The 22,107-nt window shown below is 38.7% G+C and overlaps 1 protein-coding gene across 1 annotated transcript in view; it reads left to right on the top strand.

The window, feature by feature from the left end:
• The window catches only part of LOC146306257 (PC-esterase domain-containing protein 1A-like), a 36,604-nt gene that overhangs the window by 2,170 nt on the left and 12,327 nt on the right, over window positions 1-22,107 (top strand). Inside the window, exons 3-7 of the mRNA XM_084712997.1 lie at window positions 779-1,011; window positions 10,473-10,623; window positions 14,941-15,193; window positions 17,346-17,420; window positions 17,578-17,661. Coding sequence (XP_084569123.1) covers window positions 779-1,011; window positions 10,473-10,623; window positions 14,941-15,193; window positions 17,346-17,420; window positions 17,578-17,661 — 796 coding nt within the window. The remainder of the gene's footprint in view (window positions 1-778; window positions 1,012-10,472; window positions 10,624-14,940; window positions 15,194-17,345; window positions 17,421-17,577; window positions 17,662-22,107) is intronic.

Here is a 22,107-nt window from a genome sequence, read left to right as displayed (position 1 = left end):
TAATCAGCTTAACAACAAATTGATATAATTCACTGTTTGTTGGAATTACATGTCAAAACATTGTCCTCTTCAGACCTCAGTTTGTTTGACAGTTCATAAAAGCAGCAGTGAACAATATTTTTATGGTAAAAACAGGAATGTGAATTGTGTCTCTGGTGGTGATGATCTTAGAATTATCAGCTGAACATGCTGCTTTTCTTGGCTTTACAGAGCTTTATAGCTAGTATCATTGTTTGGCTGGCTGACCCACAATTTTACTGTTGTATGTTATTTTCAGCTACAATGGGCAGCTGTTTTCAGACAAAAGCTGTAAAACTGTAAAAACCCAGTGTACACTACATGCTCAGCACTAATTGGTGAGCATAGTGAAGCATTTAGCAGCTAAAGAAGTATTTATTTTTCTCAGGACTTGATGGAGAATGGAATATTAGACTAACAAGTTCAACATATCAACTAAAAGGAACAATGTTCTGTTCACAATATTTCTTTTTTTCTTTCTAGAAATATGCTTATTGAATTGAATAATTTCTTTGACTCACATCAACTATTCCACTATTGATTGTGGACATTACGTTTACATTTCCTTTCTATTGATAAGATGATATCCTTTGTAAATATAGCCACAGCCTCTAATACTTATTCTAGTAAAATAAAAGGTTGTGACTGGGAACCACTCACCGGTTGTTCTGTTAATTCAGAATTGTGTGTATTATGGAAGAAGAAACACTGTTTTCCTGTGCTGGGACTGTATTTGAATGTCTCCTTGTCTGTGGTCCAGGGGGAGTTTTCCTTTGAGCACGACTGCCTAGTGGAGGGGGGTCGATTAGGTCCCATGAATAATGGCACGGACTACAGAGAGGTGCGACAGTACCAATCCAACCACCACCTGCTGCGCTTCTACTTCCTGACCCGGATCTACTCGCCGTACATGGAGAGCATCCTGGAGGACTTCAGGCGAGGACCGAAACCTGATGTCGTCATCGTCAGCTCCTGTGCCTGGGACATCACCAGGTAACACAGCTTCAAACATGCTGTATTCTACTGATAAACACTGTGCTCAGTAAGTATGAAACGTCACTAAGGTGGTAACAGAGCGAGGTGTCCAAGTCTCCAATGAGCCTGTTAGTGCAATTCAGGCATCAGATAATTGGTTTATGACAGACATTCAGACATCTGATTTCATACTGTATCAGGCTACATTATCATCTGAGCCTGTTTCACTCATTCATTACACTGGCAACATCTGTTCATGTCACTGGATGTTAAATAGCGTACCAGTCAACAGAATAAGAATGCAGCTGCACACAGCTTTCTCTCTCTTCTACACATCAGCAAATGCTTTAGTGCTTTAATTATTGACAGTGTTAACATGTGTATTGATATTTAACTGTACGCCTTTGGGAACAGCTGTCTGGATGAAAGGTCTCCAAAAGGACTGAACACACAACTCACAATTCGTCATGTAGTTGGTTCTGATTTATGAAGGACCAAAAGATATCTCATTTCATGCATGTCAGACTACAGTATCATCTGATCTAATATAATTGTTATTTTTTAGGATAATATTTGAAATTTGGAGCGCAGGGTCCAAAGTATTTTTTATTACAGAAGGTCAGAGGGCTACGTACAAATACAGAAGTAGAATAACAATACACAAAACAAAACATCTTATTAGGAGAGAGGAAAAAACTAAACCTAATAATTAAAAATATACCTAACATAAAGAGATTTCTGTTGTATCTCAAGTGTTTAAGTGTTTCGTTATATCAAAGAATGCAATTTAGACCAAAAGGTAAATTCATATACATATATGCAAGTATGATTGTGCATATAAATGCACTTATTCCTACCCACCCATTCATAATTAGATATACTCAGGCTTTAATGTGTGAGACACGAGTGCATCGATTCAGACAGCTTGTATTGGTACAAAGCTGAACATGAATTGGAAAAAAAATCAATGCAGCACTATCATATCGATACACCTCATTAGGACGCACATATGTTTCATTTTTGGCATCAGGGAGCTGCCACTGTAACTTTCCCCTGTTTCCTTTCTCCTGCTGCCTCTGCCTGCACCGCTCTGACTGGACATCTGCTGCTTCGCACACACAAGCACAACCCTGTGGCTGTTATGTTCGTTTACTTGCAAAAAATCCCCTTGTACGTTGGTGTAGAGGCACAACTTAGGTTGATGGTGATCTGGTCCAAATTATCTGGACAGCTTGAGATCCTGTATTAGCTGCTTTCTAATGGTATTATTTTGATTCATAAATCACTTTTTGCAAAATCATTCTGAAAAACGTCTGTGCTCCCAGGTATGTACCATCAACAGGCATAGCAGTGTTAATGTGCTGATTTGCAGAATAATTTAATGGAGTTTGTGACTGTTCATTCCATATCTTCTATCGCTCCTGACAAGGTCTTAAAACAGCAGAACATCAGGAGCTGTCACTGTCTGACTGCTTCAGCCTCCACACAAACTTCACTCTGCAGACTGAAAATGATCTCCTATACAGTGTCTGCATTGAAAATGAGAGTGATCTCTTGAGAGGTGTGATTCATAAGTTACCGTGATGGAACTAGATTTTTGTTCTCGCTCGCTGGAACGCCTGCCTGCCGCTACATATCCTGGTCCTCCAATCATTTGTTTGGTATGAATTTCATTAAAGTTGAGCCTTGTTCGGGCTCAGTCGGAGTGAGAGGAAGATGAGTGTGTGATTAATTATGTACAGAGTACATGTACGCTGAATGGAACCTCTCAAGCAGCCACCACCGGAGAAAAATCAAGTAGCAGCTCCATCCTGTTGTGTCCCTGTCCTGATACACATTTCTGCTGCAGAAAATTCTTCCTCCTCTGCTTAAGAGGAGGAAATATTGAACTATCTATCAAATGCCAGAGCAGAACATCAGAATGTATAGAATGTGTTTTTATCACATACCTATACTGTACGGCAGATGAAGGAGGTAGCACCAAACGTAACATGTCCCCATCCCTGCAGGTCAGTCTGTCCATCCCTGTGATATCAGCAGTCAAGTGGGACATAATTAAGTGAAATCAAAAGAGAGAGAGCGGAGTTTGCAATCCAAGAAATGAAGAGGTAGAGCAGAAAAGGTTAGAAAAACATTCAATTTTCACAAAGCCATACCTCTGTTATCACCACAGACATAAACTTATGTGCATTTACAAGTTTTGACTGTTTGATCCATTTGAAAGCAGCCATTGATGTACAGTAACTATATATAAACTGAGCAGTACAATCAGTTTTTGGTAAATGATCACTTTTTGGTATGACACTTGTCCTGGCTTAAGAATGAACCAAAGACTAAGATGATGCAAAAATGCCCCAAGGCACTTTCTCTTGTGGCAGTGGAGAGCAAACTGACTGGTACATCACACTCTGAGGACATTGTGGATGATTTCACACAAAGCCAGGAAAAAATCAGTTGCATAAGGTGATACTATCGTATATTTAATTTAGGCTTATAAAGTCTTCCTGTGTTTGCTATATGTGACGCCATGGCTCCTGTTGGTTGTTTTTAAGCTTTGTTTTTCTTCATATTAGAGGTGGTGATATTGACTTCGAGTGTTCCTGTCACAAAATTCACAGTTTGGAACATATCACAATTTTGAGTCACGGGTTGGATTATTTTTTGAATCAGCAAAAAATAAAAAAAGGTAAGATAGGATTAAATAATAATAATTAAAAAAAATAATGCATTAATCTCTGTCTGTAGTCATCACCATAGTCATGCATGTGTGTGAGATAAAAAATTACACTATAATAATGCAATACAGTGTACTAACCCTATACCATATTATACATACGTAATATACATACATACTAGTACATAGGTAATTATACACTGTACAGTACAGATTGGTTAGAATTTATGAGTAATAGCCAATCAACACAGACACACAGTGTCACATACAGGCAAACAGGGCTGCACCGGTGAAGACAGAGGAGTTGTGTAGAAGTTCAGACAGCAGATATTATCAAAGTTTCAACAAATACCACAATCTTATGATCTGTTTCCATGACGACAGCATGCCCAGTTTCCCAGTTACACCAGTGAAAATGCCCGAAGTCATAGCTGGGATTTTCAATCGAGGTGATGTGACGGCTTTTAAATTAGTCGCTCTTCCTTTTTTTAGACTCCGCTGCCACACAGAGTGTCTCTGCAGAGAAAAACGCAGCACACATCTGTCCTGCCTTTTAACTGCAACTCTGCTTTCAGATTTCGGGCATTGTTACTCATATAAAAGTATCAGCAGTAAAACTATGTTTTAAACCATGATGGTTACATGTAGTCCGCTGATCACATGTGTACTGTGGAGGGCAATCTGTACGTGACACTGCACAACTGTAATCTGTTGCACCCTTAATTCCTGTACTGTAAATCCTGTTGAGTTGCAGGTGAATGTATGTCTAGTAACTCTCACTCCCTCCATGCTGTTTGCTTGTTGCAGTGACTGAAGTTAGTGTCTTATTTCTGTTTCAGTGCTGGAATTGTTATAGAGACTTTATGCAGGAGATGACACAATTAGTTGAGCTGGTAGTTTGCTTTTTTCCTTGATGAGGGGGGTGAAGAACTCGCATCCTCTCCTCGCATCTTAGTCCCAGCAAGCAGAAGAGGCAAGGAAGAGACACGAGGAGAGCGGAGTCATTGCAACAGGCATTTAACAAATGAGAGATCATCGCTTCTGAGCTGTCATCATAAGCAACATCAATTAAATATAACATCTGGCACAGCTGCATCAGTTGTCCATTGTTTCATTATTGACCTCTGTATTGTATGATCTGTCAGATGAGCAGAACAGCGTTCATGACAATTGAGATACTTTGTTAAATTCACAAGGTGGCATAATGTGACAAGAATGCATGGAGATCATGCATTATTTTTTCTTTAACACACACACCTATATAACTTTCATATATTTTATTGTGTGAGGCACTTGAGATGTGTGTATGGAAAGTAGGCTACTATACAATGACATATGGTTGAATGATTTAACCATGAACACACTCATGTCAATCTTTGTCTGTGCCAAATATATATTTTTCCGATTCTCACACACACATTATAACAGTTAAATTGTGTGTAGACTACATTCAGAAGGTTTGATCATCTTATGATAGGTGTATGTAGGGCTGCAACTGACAATTTCATATTGTTCATAAAATCAGTCCAACATTTGATTGTGTGCTCAGATATAGTTGACTAATGTGTATAGCCTTACCACATAGGAACAGGTTAAATGACCTGAAACGAGCCACAATTAAAGCGTATGCACGCGTCAGAGGTGTGCTCCACACCTCTGCTTTTCATTGTGTTTCTGTATACAAAAGGCTGCTACCTCCATGATTTTTATATTCCAGCTGTGTCACACTTCTTATTTTTGTCACACGTGCCAAAAAGATTCATGCAAAGGATTCACCTCCTTCATACCTCCTCCAGCAAGCCACCACTCCCCTCTAGATGCATTTTAGGAAGTAAGACATCCTTCAGTATGGCACGCTGAGATCAGTTTCCAGGTCATGGGCTGGAGAAAGGAGGAGCAAGGAGGCGAAAAATGGAGACATGAGAAGAGCAATAAAAGTCAGGTTCATTATTAAGGGCGTAAGAAAATATTGATACTCTTGTTGATCCTCTTGAGTATTGCAATATTATGTTTTGCAATACTGTATTAACTCTCAAAAACACTGCATCGTGATATTGTGATACATACCAAGATTAGATAGCAGTGTTATCTGTCTTCACTGTCCTGATTGCATAAAAAAGTAAACAGTGATTGTATGCATCTGGTGTGTGTTCTTTATACTATGACAGTTTTCTGAAATTTAGATTTAAATCGCAATATAGCCCCTTTCTTACAGTAAAAAAAAACAACAACAAAAGAATCAAAGTCACACTCTAGATGACCCACCCCCCTCCTCCACTGGTAAATAAGTCGAACGCAGTCCTTACGCTGAGTATGATGATATGATGACTCCGCTTGTCAGTGGCCAGTGAAGAGAAGCAGCTGGTGACACTGTGAGTGCTTTTGATTTAGTTAATTATGCTTCCTGGCATCTTCATTCATTTGACCTCTGACCTGTGACCTAGAAGTCACTGCAGCTACTCTGGTTGGACTGCAGAAGTAGCAGATGGCTGCGGAAACAAACTTAACTGCACAGATGAATATCTCTGTAGATGCAGTACGAATGACCTGTGGAGACAGAGATAACTAACAATATGTATGTTTTTACATATGGTAATATGTATTTGATTTGTAAGTAATAGAGCGGAGGTTTATGGGAAGTCTGGTGGTGCATTGACGAATACTTCTGTCTTGCTTGCCAAACGGCAGCAGGGTGAACAGGCTGTGGCTGGGCTGGGTATTGTCTTTTAGAATCCTTTGGGCTCTGTGCAAACGCCTCACTTCTCTGATATTACTGATGCTTGGCAACAATGTTCTGGGCACCTGCTGCAGAGCTGTCTGGTCCTGGGTCGTGCACAGCCCAGGCCAAATTATGTTTCCAGTCAGGATGCTTTCAATGGCTTATCTGTAAAAGTTAACAAGAACTTGGCATGGGAAATTTGCTTTCATTTCTGAGCTGTCTTTACCAGGGTGTGTGATGTCCATGACAGGTTCTCTGTGATGTTGATTCCCAGGAACCTATAGCTTTTAACGTGCTCCACCTCAGTTCCACTGATGTAGACAAAGGTGTGAATCTTTGCCTCATTTCTCTGAGAATCAATAATCAGTTTCTTGGTTTTGCTGTTGTTGAGCAGTAGGTTGTTTTCTGTGCGCCACTCTGCAAGATCGTTGATTTCCTCCCGATATGAAGCGTCATTGTTGTTTGAAATTGGCCCAATGGTGGTGACGTCTGCAAACCTCTCCGTGTTGGGAGCTGCAGTCATGGTTGTGCAAGGTGAACAGGAGGGGGCTGAGCACAGAGGCCCGTGGGGCTCTGGTGTTGACCAAAATCTGTGTTTGTGAGGAAGTCCAGTATCCAGCTGTGTGGTACTCAGCCCCAGAGTGTTCAGTTTGCCAGTCAGCTTTATGGGAGAGTTTGTGTTGGATGTTGGGCTGAAATCAACCAACAGCATTCTGATGTAGGTGTTGTTCTCCTCGAGGTCAGTGAAAACTGAGTGGTGGGCAGTGGAGATGGCCTCCTCTGTGGATCTGTTGGTTCTGAATGCAATGAAACTGCAAAGATTAATCAAATAATCAAACTATTTGAAGTGTTTTGGTAATAGATTAATGTCAACTGATTTTTTATCTTCTTAAATATGAATACTTTCTGGTTTCTTTACTCCTCTTTGACAGTAAATTGAATATCTTGTGGTTATGGGCAATATGAGACATTTGACAACATCATCTTGGGAAACAGTGATTGACATTTATCACAATTTTCAGACATTTAATGGACCAAACAACCAGTTGATTAATTGAGAAAATAATTGACAGATTAATCAATAGTGAAAATAATTGTTAGTTGCAGCCCTAGAATGCAAACAGGTGAGGGTCTAAGCTGGCCTGAATGTTGTCTTTGATGTGCTGAGTGCCACAGAGTAGAAGCCGTCCAGTGATGATATCAGGCCCAGCTGCTTTACTCACAGTCACTCTCAGCAGTGTTGTTCTCTGGGGATGAAACAGTACACAGAAGTCAGGGTTCAGTGTGAGTTCAGTACAGTGGGGAAAAAAAAACCCCATGTGCAGAACGATATATTCCTTTTTATTTACTTTGCGCAGACAGCAGTGCAAGTGTCAAAGACAAAGTCCTTTTATGGGGACCAAGATGGCATTCTGCATACTTCTAACTTTGGTATATTATTTTAATGATAGAAATAAAGTTGTTTTTTTTTTAAATCATATCAGTTTCACGGTATTTGACGGTATTTTTTTTTTTTCATGCAACAGTGTTCTTACCCACATTTTCTTCTTCTGTGAACAGAATTACTGGAGTTGATTGTCTTTAAATAGCCCATTTTACTGTCATAAGGACTGTATCATGTTTTTTTTTCATGTCCAGACACAGGTTAAAGTATGGTTACCATGACATGGCAGGGATGACTATACGATTAAACATCCCCACCCACGCTAGTCAGCACCTGAAATACTAGTCATTTAAAATTTTTAAAAATAAAATGTTTTAAATATTTATCAATATTTAATCCATGCATGATGCCAGTTATCTGTTGCCTCTAAGATTTTATGTAGCCGCCCGCCATTAGTCGAGGCTGCAGCACTGTCAGACTGCAGCCCCTCTCGCCCAGCGCATATGAACCGATCACCGTGGCAACACCGGATGTTATATCAGCAAAGTCGGACAGATGAATGTAGACTGTGACAGAATAAGCTGATATATATTCACTCGACTGGAGAAACGTGACCACATTAAGCACAGACACAGACATAAACTGCTGCTGCTGCTAGCACTGCTAACGTTAGCCACACTGTGTGTCAGGCTGGCAGCTAACGTTAGCTCTGGTTCCTTTACCTGCAGACACTGTGACCCTCTTCAGTCTGAAAAGGTGAAGCGTTTATTGAGTTGTTGTCATGTTTTGTACATTAATGTGTAAGGCTTGTATTGCACAGTGCAAAGTAGCGCACATTTCAGCGGCATTTAAAGTATGATTTGGCGATTGTAGACTGTGACTAATGGCTTCAAATGGCTCTTAATACACACACTGTTTTTCGGACAGTGTTTAACATTATAGATAAATAAATTCTGCTAAATTTTAACTGCTTTCTGAGTATTTTCTTAGTGTTAGACTAGTCTAAATTTAATTTTGCGTTTAACAAGGACAGGGAAATTAGTCACCAGGAACATCCCTAGTGCACACGCTCAAGCAAGTACACTGTAGTGTGGGTGTGTAACAGTGAAATGGGTCCCCGCTGAAACACTTAACCACCATGCACGTTCCAGACGTTGTTTGGGCTATTTACTGGTATAGCGGTATATGAAAAATTAATATCATAATGAAAATAAAGAACGGTTTTCGGTACGAAACAGTATACTGCACAGGCCTATATTACACTGTACAAACACTGAACAAACACCTTCCCAAAAGGCAGAAGGTGACACTAGGCTATAAAACTGGAGAACTTCTCTTATGCTATGAAATTGAAAATACAAAACAGAATCACAAAATATAGCTGCAAGCAGCATTTGACCAGTTGTATGCGCAATGCATGGTTTTAGAAAAGGTGAGGACTTGATCACCCTGGGACCTGAACTTATGACATTTTAATACTTCATATAATTTTGATGGAATCTGACATTTTGTATTACACTTTGTGTAATGTTGTATCTCAAGTGCAGTTTGTCAATTTGATCATTTTTGTATGAAGTAGTTTGAACTAGTGCTTTCACACTACTGGAATTTCTCATTTCAGTACAATACCTTGAAAAATATCTATATTTGATACCATTTTCGATACCACGGGGAAAACCTGACTCAACACTGAGGGCATGAATTTTTAGATTCGTATTAAAAGATATATATAACAAGGCTATAACATGAGAGCAGATATTCAGCCTGACCAAATGAGATGAAGAAGAAATAGAAGAAGACAGCACTGTGAGTAGGTGTCTGTGTGTGTGTGTGGGGGGGGTGTGTGTGGGGGGGTGTGTCAATTCCATGTTTGAATGAAGTAAGTGCAGCTGAGAGCATCAATACTGTGGAAAAAATAGTACACAATGGCTATTTATCGACATTTCAGTGCTTTTGACAACACTACTTTGAGCTTCTTTTTCTCAGTAGCTTTAGTTAACCAAACTAGTTTCTACTTTCTCCTGAGGGTAGCTTTGCTGTGGTTCAACTTCTTCCAGTGTGAATTAATTGGGAGGTTGCAAAGCTCTGGTTTCAAAGAAGTTTCCCCAACTCTGGTTATCTCTATAATCTCTTCTGAAAACTCGGAATGCACTTTCATCACACATTGTACATCTTCTGAATTGTAGCCTGCAAAAAATGAATGAAACCTGATGGTTTGAGTTGACTAACAAAGAAAACAGTTCTGTGTTTTACAGCCTCAGTCAAATCAATTGTCTGTAAATGATATATGTACTGTATATAACAGGCATGTGGCATGCAGCATCATTTATGTCTCACTGCATACCATTAGTTATAAGTAGGGCTGCAACTAGTGATTGTTTTCAATTTATTTTCAATTATAATCGGTTGATTATTTTCTCATTAAGAAATAGGAGACTCTACAGAACACAGCAGTCCATTACAAGACAATTTAGGGAATACACATCAGTTAAATCCAAAATAATCCACATGTCACAAACACGGCACATGGTTGTCTACTTCAGTAACATACTGTAAGTTCACTGTAGAGTTAACAGGAATAAGGACTGCATAACACTGAACAACCAAATTTGGAACAAATAAATAGGATGTTAACTAATAGAAATATATTTCAAGTAATGCCAAGCCTAAGCATGTTTTTTCTAAATGTTTGTTTATTTCAGGTACGGCCAGGGGTGTCTTGAACAGTATAAAGAGAACCTCCACAAGTTCTTTGGCCAGATTAGAACCATTGTTTGCCACGACACTCTCATCCTGTGGAACCTGGCCATGCCGCTTGGCAAGAAGATCAAGGGTGGATTCTTGGTGCCTGAGGTGAGTGTGTCTCTGCTGTGGGCCCACAGGTTTTCATTCCGACCAAACACTACACCAGCTGATTTCACTTATAAGCACCTTCATCAGGGATGCGAGCAGCTGCATATTGGCACTGTGGAATCAAAAGAGCTGCAGAGACAAAACATAGAGAGAGATTGGCTTCTTAGAAGATTCCTACCATTCTGTCACGTTCTCACATTGACTTTGACCTTTGATCTCTCTGATAGACTTGAGCAACTTTGTCAGAGCTGTGGAGTTTGAGGTATTAAGTTTCTTATCTGTAAAGATAACACTGGACACTGGCCTTGACAGAATTAATGAGTTTTTGGCTGCCAAATGGAGTTGTGAAGCTTTTCTTATACTTCATTATTTTGTATGTTGACCGTATACGTACAAATCACAATCTTTGCCCTTCTTCTCAGGAAACCAAAGTAAGGCTGATATAACACCTTACTGCAGTACTTCTTAGACAGAAGCTGTGGTTTCAGTGAGTCAGTCAATTATTTTAACATTGTGCAGAAGGCACATCGTTAAACTGCTTTAGCACCCTGCTTCTATGCCAGGGTTAATTTCAGTTAAAATACTTGGAGCCTGCGAGCTGCTGGAATGCCATGTTCTTTGTTGGGTCTCACGTTTCAAGTGCCTATCATGAGGATTTTGATGTAAATGCGTATAGTGCATTCAGAAAGTAGTCATACCCTTTCACTTTTTCACAGTTTATGTTGTAAGTAAATCAAGTAAATTTTATTTCAAATGACACCTTTGACAGAGCACAAAGTGCATCAAGAGTAAAAATGTTAAAAATTAAATCAAAACAGTACAAAGAAAGAAACAAAACATAGACAGCAAAGGACCTCAAACAAAGACAAAATGACAAATATTAAACAGCATCAGCCAAGACTCAGGCCAGTGTGAATGAATACATTTCCTGCTGCTTTTTAAAAGCCTCAACAGAGACCACAGAACCAGGCCTGGAATTTCATCATCTCAGGGACGGGGCCACTTGGACCTTGGTGGTCAACTTTTTGAGGGCACGAAGGCCAAAAGCCAGAGCATCAAATACGACAATGATTTTCAAACCACAGAAATTATGAATTTAACCTCAAGGTTAAGATGATTTTTTTTACAAAGTATAACTATCAATGTAATAAAAAAAAGCTGTTTATTTCACAAAATAATTAATTGTATTTGTAAATTACCAGTATTTGTTCTTTGGCTCTGGACTGATCAGAGTCACTGGAAACATTTGAAGATGAGGACTGGGAGTTGGGGGGACTGACATTGACTGATGTTTGTTAACATTAATGCAGTGGTCCCTAAGCTGGAGGGTGCAGAGCCACTGCAGCGGGGACATGGATGACCAGGGAAGAAATACACAGTGAAACAAAATTAAGTGAATATCATTTTTGTAGGGAAATAAAAAAGAGGTTGCTAATCCTTACTTCACTAAAATTCAACTTAAATTTTTTTTTTTTCAGCTTCTTCCCCGATTATTGTTAATGATCGATAATCGGGGTTGGGGTATGTGTATGAACTTTTTTGGTTTTCTGAAGGGAGGCACACTAGACCTGGACGATATAGCTGAAAAGCCTCAATCACAATAGTCAAGTTTCATATTGGTCATATTGGTATGTTATCTTTGGTCATATCTATAATTATTAATCATGTAAGTTGTGACTGACATATTGTGTACCCCAAAGGTTAGAAGTTGCAAAGGTGATAAAATAAGTTAGTTTAATTGCTGGGAAATATAGACAAATATGACAATATGTTTGACCAAATACCTCTATATTGATGTAGTGACAATATTGTAGGGAGGATTGTTGGTGTTTTCACAAAATATTCACACAATGACATTCTTGATAAATAATTATGGATATAATGACTAAGTGGGTAAAGACAAACAATAGAACAGTCCGTTAAGTTCAGTAAATGGTATCACTTTAAAACCAGGAAAAGACAACTCTTAGGCCACTGCTATATAAAGATATAACAGTATCCAGTCTATCACTACATCTAGTCTCATATCACAGTACAATATAACATCAGTGCATTGCCCAGCCCTAGGTCATGCCAGAAAAAGATTGGAAACCACCACATTAATGTTAGAAACATTAGGCTATAATACTTGTTAGGCCACTGGGTCAGCTAAGTCAGCATATCATACATATACAAACAGTGCTTAAAGTGTGCTCAAAAATGAGCACTGCATACCAAATAACAAGTTGGAGCCATAGAGACAGTCAGTCCTTCACTGTAGGTTGATCAGCTGTTTATAACTGTTAATAGACTGTCAATGTAAAGTTCAGCCTGTGATCCTGAAACAAAAGCCCACTGCTCTGAAATAATGCACTCTGGAGTTTGAGCTCAGTGACTGCCAGATCCCATTAACATCATCATAAGCATCTACAACTTCTACAAGATTATTAATGACTTCTTATGACTCATAAACACACGCTCACTCATTCGGTGAACATTCAGCATTAATTTGATTTCTAGTGTGAAACAGGCAAATTTCAACAGATATCCTGGTCTGGAATAGAAATTTTAAAAAAAAGACACTACAGCTGAAGTGTGATTGTCACGTTTCCTTGGCGTCTGATGGCATATATTGTATTGTATATTGTATATGTTTGAGTTTTTTTTTTATCTGATTTGTTTACTGATTTATCAAACTGTTTTGGAGTCTCTTCTCAGAAGTTCACTCAGTCACAGCCTTGCAGCATTGGCACATCAATTTGTGTCAAACTATTGTCATAAATATCCCAGTGGTTTTCCAGTGGTTCATACCAAGCTTGAAATCAAACCCACCACCGGTTATGTCCACAGCGTTTCACTTGATGTTTTCCAATAAATCTCAGCAAAAGACACTGGTGTCCACAAACTGTATCAACAGGAAAGAGGCAGAGGAGAAAACAACAAAATCAGCTCTTGCAGTATGGGAGGGACATCAAGGCCACTGTAGCTGCAGGGCAGATAATTTTTTGAGGGGCATAAGGCCAAACTGAGGGGCACAGTCCCTATTGCCTCATGAACCTCCTGCCCTGTGCAGAACATCCACTATGTCTATAGACAGTGTGTCCCAGCATTGGAGCAACAACTTTAAAAGCACAATCACATTTTGTTTTCTGTCAAGAGTGTAGTAAGCCCTGTACAGAGGACCTAAGTGTCCTATTGGTGATATAATGGACTAGGAAAGTCATGTCCACGTCTGACCATGCAGAGCTCTCTATGTGAAAACAAGAACCTTGAAATGAATTGTGAACTTGATGGAAAGCCAGTTTAATGAAGATAAGATGAGTTTGATGTGAGTCATCCTGCAGGACTGGCCAACAGTCTTACAACAAGATTGACGGATGAATTTCAAACAGTTGTGGGAGCTCCTTGCAGACTGAACTGCAGTCACCAGTTGGCTTAACCTCCTCACCACCACCACACATTAAAATAGAAGATAGTTACTTCTGTGGTTTTGTTATTTGCTTTTTATTTGGTCAGTGTACTTGTACTTTTTCTAATTGTAAAATGTAGTAAGCTGATCACTTGGGGCATGAAATACACAGTTATATTATTAATATTTTAAACACTGAAAATGTCAAATTTTATGCTCAGCAGAACACACCATCCATTGGCCAGGTTTGCATCCAAATTAAGTGCAGATTTTAACCATATTTCCAGAAAATGGGCAAAAGAAAATGCTAATTGATACACGTTTCCATCCACTACTGTTATGTGAATATTACTGGAGTTTATTTATCAAGATAGCAGTCAAACTTTAAATAGTGAAAAACAAACATTTCTGTTTGTTTCCTGTATTGTGTATTGTGTCCCTCCACAGAGATGTATTGTGTCCCTCCACAGAGATCTGATGTTGTCATCTGTCCAGTAGAGATTTGAGTGACATTAAGTCACATGCTTAATGTACATCGTCATTTAATCACTAAGTCTGTTTCCATTCACTTTGTTGTATTTTACTTCAATGATACATTTTTACAACTTACAACTTTCCAGCCTAGGTCTTTTTTTCAGATATTTTGACTTTTTAATTTAAATTTCAGGAAAATCTGCATTGTTTTTTTTATAATGCAAATTGAAAATGCACATAGATACTGGCGAATGGAAATGCACTTCTACTCTTTAAAATAAGGTCTTTATGTCTCTCCTGCTGATTGTCAAGACTGAAACTTTTGATGAACTATAACTGTAAGTTCTTTTTATCAGAAATACTACAAAATGCCTTGTTTAAACCAGCAAATGTAAACATTTTTCATGAATTGGGTATAGGATGAATCACCTGCTACCATCATTAAATCACAACAGGTGAGCCACTTGAGCTCCACGCTGAGCCATGACATCATCGAGGCCAACTTCTATAGCAGTCAGCTGGCGGACGCCTATGGGTTGGATGTCCTGGACCTGCATTTCCACTTCCGCCTCAGTCTGCAGCACCGCATGCCAGACGGCGTCCACTGGGATGCAGCGGCGCATCGATGCATCAGCAGCCTGCTGCTGCAGCACATCGCTGACGCCTGGGGAGTGGACCTGCACCACCGCCCCCCCCCTCCAGGACAGGGTCAGTGCACACACAGCTGTTAGACTGATACACTGACTGCTGGCATGTTGTTGGCTTTTGATTTCAGATGGAACATGGTTCACGTATTGATTCTGCGTATGTAAGTACACATGTTACACAACATACGATTCATTCCTGTATGATGGATAAATAATGAAAAGACCAACCTGGAAGGTTTTCATGCCTCTTAACAAATTTATACTGTTTGAGAGGCTTTTACACCTATAAAACTGTGTCAATACTTTGATTTCTGAAAACTGTCTAAAGATTAGATGATGCTAATAATGACTGTTTTTACAGCCTGAGTGCCAAAATTGCATTTATTATTTAAAAACCAAGTCATGTTCACTCGACTGACAAAATGGGTTCTTGCGATGACAAGGATGTCCTCTATTTCTTAAAAAGCAACCCACACAAAATGAAACAAACAAAATCTAAAAAGAAGATGACAGCTGCTGCAAAAAACATTTTCTAACATGATGAAATTTATCCAAAAAAAGAGAAGTATGCAAACAGAAAATGTTGACAAACAACAGACAGACCAAAAATGCGAGGAGATGGAAAAAAAAATGAGAGGAGATTTGACCACTACATGGCTTGGAAAGACAAGAGTCATCAGTCAGTTTTCAGCTCTTTTTTTTTTTTTTTTTTATAAATCTTTTTATTAACATTTTGGCAATTCACAAGGTAATATAAAAATATAAAAACATCAAAATCAACACCAGTTTTCAGCTCTTTAATGCAAATATGTGACTTGTCAGTGACAGCACCATTAACTAAAAGCATTAAAGGACTGATCATTGTACTCTCTGTGTGATTGTGTAAAAAAAGACAAGACAGAGAGACAGCAACATCATGAACTGAGAAAGAGTCAAATTATTGCGCTACATTAGTCTGACAACACATCATCTGACCTCTGCTCTGCTACAAATGCAGACACGGAGCAACAAGAGGTGTAAACAAACGCAGTACTTTCAGAATAAAACTTAAAAACATGTCTCTGACTAAAAACGTCTGATTATGAATAATTTCTGTGTAAAATATTTTCTCTTTCCGAAGGGGCAGGAGGTCCCGTATTTGGGATGGGCCGCCACCCAAAAATAATGGCAGGGGAAACATTATTATAACATGCAGTACTGAATATCTTACTGCTGTCAGAAGGTAAGATGCTAAATCCCAGTCAGCATTTTCAAGAACATCACAGGTCAGTAGGGTTGTCACAATCACAAAGGTGTAGTTGAAGATTAATATATAAAATATAAATAATTCAGTTAACATCATTTTCATTGTCTTTTTTTGTCACTATTACAGTATTAGCACCAATAACTTGCAGGTTTTTTTTTTTGCTACAAACTACCTCCTCCCAGATATTGAGCTCTCCTAAAACTAAAATTCCATAAAACTCATAATATCACTGAAAAGGTTTTTCACTCACTTGAGGTGTTTTCTTTCTGTTTGGTCCATAAAGAGTTTGTGTAGTAACCCATTTGTTGAATAAATAATGGCGTAGCAAATAGCACATGCCCAATTACGTTGAACAACAATTCTAAACTGAGTTTAAGCAGACCGAAATGAAGCAGCAGAAGACTGTCTGCAAACGGTTTCCAACATAACTTTCCTCAGAGCTGTCAAACGCACTGCTGCCCCCGCAGAGGAGAGTCTCCGCTATAAATCAACCTGTTATTGGCACCTCACTGTCATTATCTTGCTTCAGACAGCACAAAATGTGTTTTCATATGAGCTGAAACAAAAGAGCCGGCTGACTAACAGTAAGATCTATCAGCCAAAACTCTTTTTGTGTTTTTCTCACATTGGAACCTTGTGCTCAGATAGTTTATTTGCCTCAATGCAGTTGATTTGTTGTGACATTTCTAACATTGGCTTAAATTTTTCTTGACAATCAATGTACAGTGTGGTTTATGACTATTTATGTCATCTTGGTTAATGTCAGTTGTCATAAACAATGACCTTTCTGTCTTGGTTAATGTAAGTTTGTTAGAACATAGACATTTTTGTCTTGTTCAGTGCCAAGTTGTCATAACAAAAGTTATGTCTTCATTTTGGCCATCCAGTGTGAGATGATACATTATGTGCATGAACTATGTGAATGTAGCAGTCCTATGACAGGACTTAATGATGTCTGGATTTTCAGTGCTTCAGGGTTACAGAGAAGACTTTGGACACCACAGTATCGGACCTGAGTGTCCAAGACCCCTGCTGGATTTAGGTTGGTAACATCAAAGTTTCTCTTATTGTCAGAGGTTTGCTTCACTAGTTGTGGGTTCAATATGTGTAGAATATGGTGATTTCTAAAAGAGAAGTCAGGTAGTGGTGACTGTTTGGACCAGTGGACATATAAACATCTTACACTGTCGTCATGTCAGTACCACTCCAGAGATGTGGCTGGGTCCAATACCAGCAGGGACACCTCAGATCAGACAGATTTCAGCTGGTTCCACCAAACTCGGGTAATAAACCCTCTGCGTCCTCTTGTTGTTTCACTCTGAAAAACATCACATAACTGAATCTACAGACTGTCCAACTTCTGTCTCATTACTTGAGTCCTTGGGTAGTCATCTTCAGCCTCCGCCAAAGACTGTATGACATAAGTAGGAAACTTTTATTTAGGGATGCACAATAAATACTTGGGGCTGATAAATTATCAGCAGATATTGGCCTTTTCAGCTGTATTCAGCTATATATCTATATTGTATCAGAGTAAAGCCAATAAATATCAACTATAATAATATTTTATTTGACTTGTGCAAAGCATTTAATTTGAACTCTTAGGCCAAATTCTATATAAAAGTGAAAGTATATTTGTGAAGTCTCTTAAATAACTTTTCTAGGAAAACTAACTGAAGTTGGAACTGTTCTTTGTTTTTGTTCTAATAGTGACAGTGTTTCCCACACACAGATCAAATGTCTTCAACCCAGGAATTATATTACAGTAGAATTAAAGGTCCCAATTTTCCCCCCAAAATCTATTCTTGAAAAAATTGTTGCTAAGAAAGAAGTAAAGGTTAATACAGTTTTATAATGTGTTGTTTTCAAGGTCCTTACAGGAGTGATTATAAACAGAGTAAGTGATAACAGTGGAAGACTGGGAATCAGCTCATACATGTGAACATATGACACGCCAGTAAAATGAAATCAATGTAACACAGTAGAAACAGTAGATTTATGCTTCAGATGTACATCAGTGAAGGGGACATTGTCAAACTGGAATTGGTGGAGAAGTTTTTATACAGTTTTTTACAGTTGCATCATGGAGAAGACTATTTTAAGGGACTAAGGGAATTATTAATAATGATAGAGGTTTGATTGTCTACATGCCAAAAGACTGATTGCACAGTTTTGGAGAGAGACTAATAGACTCAGTATTATACAATGAGCAAGCCACATGCTCTTAAGGCTTCCATTAGAAAAGGCTATTCATATATTAAGAGGAAAACTGTTATGTTCAAAATGGTTTGGGGACCATTTCTTGTTTTTGTGGTGTTGGGGCTTAATCAAGAAGAGTTGTAAACCCTGCATAATATTTTTGTGAGCTCTGGAGACAGTAATTATGTGATATTAATTAATGAAATAACATTTGATAAATTATTTTCCATTTAGAAGTGCTGCATTAGGGATTAGATGTATGAAAAGACTGATTTGTGTCTTTTGTTTTTTTTAATGCCTTTAATGTGTGTTTTTGTTCAAATGCAACTTCAAACTAAAGAGTGTTGTTTTTGTCTCATGTGTGGGCGAAAGACAGAGCAGCGAACATCAGACCCCTGCTGACACCAGCACAGCTCGCCAATCAACCTGCGCAGACTGCTGGTTACCATTACGGAGGTAAAGCTCCATCTTTTCTGCCCACAGCGAAATTACTGTACGTCTAGAGAGTTCCTGGGCTTGATGAACGCTTAAATTATTCCAGCCTTTTCCTCATCATTCTCAGCTTGCTTCCACATACTTACAGTTACAAACTTTCCAATTTTAGTAAATCTAGCAGCTTTAGGAGATGTGCTGATGGGTTCGAATTTGAGCTGTTGTGCAAACTAAAAGTTACAAAGTTGAGTTTTATTATTAACTGTGGCACATAGAAATTGACTGTGGGTAAGACTTGACTTTTTAACCTTTGTAGCTGTCTCATCTGTGTGAACTACCACACATTTACTGTTCATTTTCATTATTCTCTCCAGATTAGAAATCTCCTGTTTGAATATACACTTCAGATAAATGATAGACACTGACTTTTCAATGCTACTGGTAATAAAAAAAAAGGTTTACAAAGTGGTCTATTTACTCAAAATGAGATTGAGATTAGACAGCTGGTGGTCAGTATAAACACTTCAGACACTTTCATCTAAGACAGAGGGGCCAAACATATGGGTTTCGAGCCACAATCAGCCCACTAAAAGTGTCCAATATACTGGATGACTTTGCAAATCATGAAAATTGCTGTCAGTTTTTCAGTAAAATGCACCGTTATTCCTGATTTGGGGTTGCTGATGCAGATGAAGGTGCAAGTTAAACAGTGAGTAGCCTTCTTTATGTAAAATGCTGCTTCTGAGGCTTTTCCACCCTGACCAGAATACAATCCTATGAATAAATTATTGTTAATCAGCAGTTTTATTACAAAAGTATCTGCATCTGGTGGAAAGTTGTTTGAATCATAAAGAAGTAAAATATTATTGTCAAGTTCCAAAATACATGGGACACTGTGGTCTGTATCATGTAGTGACAGTGGACCAACTGAATGTATAAGAGACATTGTTGAAATTAGGGCTGAACAAATTGAAATCAAAATCGCAATATGGTCTACCACAATTTTCAAAGCGCAAGATGCACAATATTTGTTAAAGGCAAAATGTGTGTCAAAATACCATTTTAAGTGAAATATTGAGGTGTTGCAGAGGTGACCTCACCAACACATCATTCTCTACACTTCAGAAAACATCAACTTTGTTTAGTACAAATCCCCGAAAAAATAAACCGCACTATAATCGTTTGAATGTGTTTCTCAATGAAAATAAGAGTGGTGCAAAAATAATCCTATCCTCTAATATCACAACTGCAATATCAGTCAAAATAATTGAAATTAGATATTTCCTCAAAATCGTTCAGTCCAAGTTGAAAATACACTTATATTTAGTTTCATCTCAGGTTGTTGATCATCTGTTTTTGTAAATGAACGATTCATTAATTGTGAACATTTTTAGGATGTACATGTACTTCTTTACACTAGAAAGGGAAACATTTGGAGGTTATGTTATTTATTGGTTTATTATGCACTGATTTTACTGGTCCAGCCCACTTGAGATCAAATCGGGCTGTATGTGGCCCATGAGCTAAAATGAGTTTGGCACCCCTGATCTAAGCTGAATTATGGCTCAGTAATGGACTTGCTTATTTGAATCAGAGTGTCTTCAGTCTTCAAGCTGTTTTCCTTGAGCCGTCTTAAAAATGTGGTGGACATGTACCTCTGTACCTTCACTTGATTGCATGTGATTTAGAGAGTTACACACTGGTCTGTATAAAGTCTCACAGTGAGTGTGAGCAAAAGAATCAAGCTGTGAAGTCAAATAAACTCTCTCTTGGCCTGGAACTGTTTAGGCAGACCAGTGAGTTTCAGCGGTTCAGTGACGGTCCAAAGGTTAGAAGCAGGCTTGTTACTGTCGGTTCGCTGACCACACCAGCAAGATATATCTGGGTGCAGCAAGAACCAGAGCGGCGCCTGCCACTCGCTCGTTACCACCGCTGAGAGGGCATTGACCATGCATATAATAACTCCAGCTGCTCCAGTGGAGCTGCTCAGTGGCAGTCAGATCAGACTGCAGTTGTATTGGGCAGCTTCCAGGTTTTAATGTGTGTCACTTTGTGAGTGTGATCAGGGAGTTCCTGAACAAGAGAGCCTGGCTCTCAGCTAAAACTCCCTGAATGAAAAAGGTTAGGTTGAAGAAAATACAGAGTGATTTCCCAAATTCGTTTGGGAAAAAGTTGTGAGAAGTGTTCTCAAGGACACAAGACTGTAATCACAGGCAATGGTACTCCACAAAGAACTGATTATTACTGAAGACATACGGCTACTCCGCAACTCACTGCAACTCTCATGGAAGCAAGTAGTAGACTGTGTTGGAGTGAAAAAGAAGATTGATCTGCTTCAGACATTGATTGTAGGAGGCATCAGCAGCACCCAGCTGGAATTATGCTTCTTTGAAAACACGTCTTTCCCAACTTTTGCATAGAAAAAGTGTTATGGGAAAAGGCTGAGACACTTCATTGCTAGCAGATCTCTGAATAACATAAGAAACTTACCTTTCTCAATCAGTCCTCATTGTGTGCTGCTTGCGTCCATAAATTCTCTTTAATTTTAATTATTTCTCATTTTGCTGTACTTCATAGTTTCCTCTTTTGCTTGCAGACATTTGTGCTGTGTTTTGTGAGCGTAGGAAGCTTCCAAAGCTCCATGTAGACAGATGTTTCTCAAACTTAACACTGCGTACCACTGCAGAAAGTACTGAACTCTTCAAGTACCACCTTACCGTGCATTGTTTGCTAGCAATGCTGTGGTCACGTCACTGGCATTTGTGCTCAGGTCTTCTAGTTTCCAACACAGCTGTTCAAAATGGTCTCCTGATCTGCGCTTCTCTTTGTAACAGTTCCTGTTTGGATCCTTGTTATTGAAGCATTCATTTTCGATGTCTTCATTTTACCTCTGCTCACTATCTTGCCATCACAGTGTAGCTCATAACTACCAGTAATCAGGGTGATACTGAAACAAAAATAAAGGAAAGACAAAACTTATTTCAAATTGCATGCTGGTAATCTGATGTTTTGTTTGTTTTCATTTGAAACTTTGTAATATTTTGATCATATTGATCATTTTGGTCATATTTCTGACATTCCTCCGCAAACCACTAGAG

The sequence above is a fragment of the Lutjanus erythropterus genome, chromosome 23 (genome assembly GCF_056507025.1).
Source record: "Lutjanus erythropterus isolate fLutEry1 chromosome 23, fLutEry1.hap2, whole genome shotgun sequence".
NCBI lineage: Eukaryota > Metazoa > Chordata > Actinopteri > Lutjaniformes > Lutjanidae > Lutjanus > Lutjanus erythropterus.
Note: the sequence above shows the minus strand (reverse complement) of the source record. Positions and strands in the feature narration are given on the sequence as shown.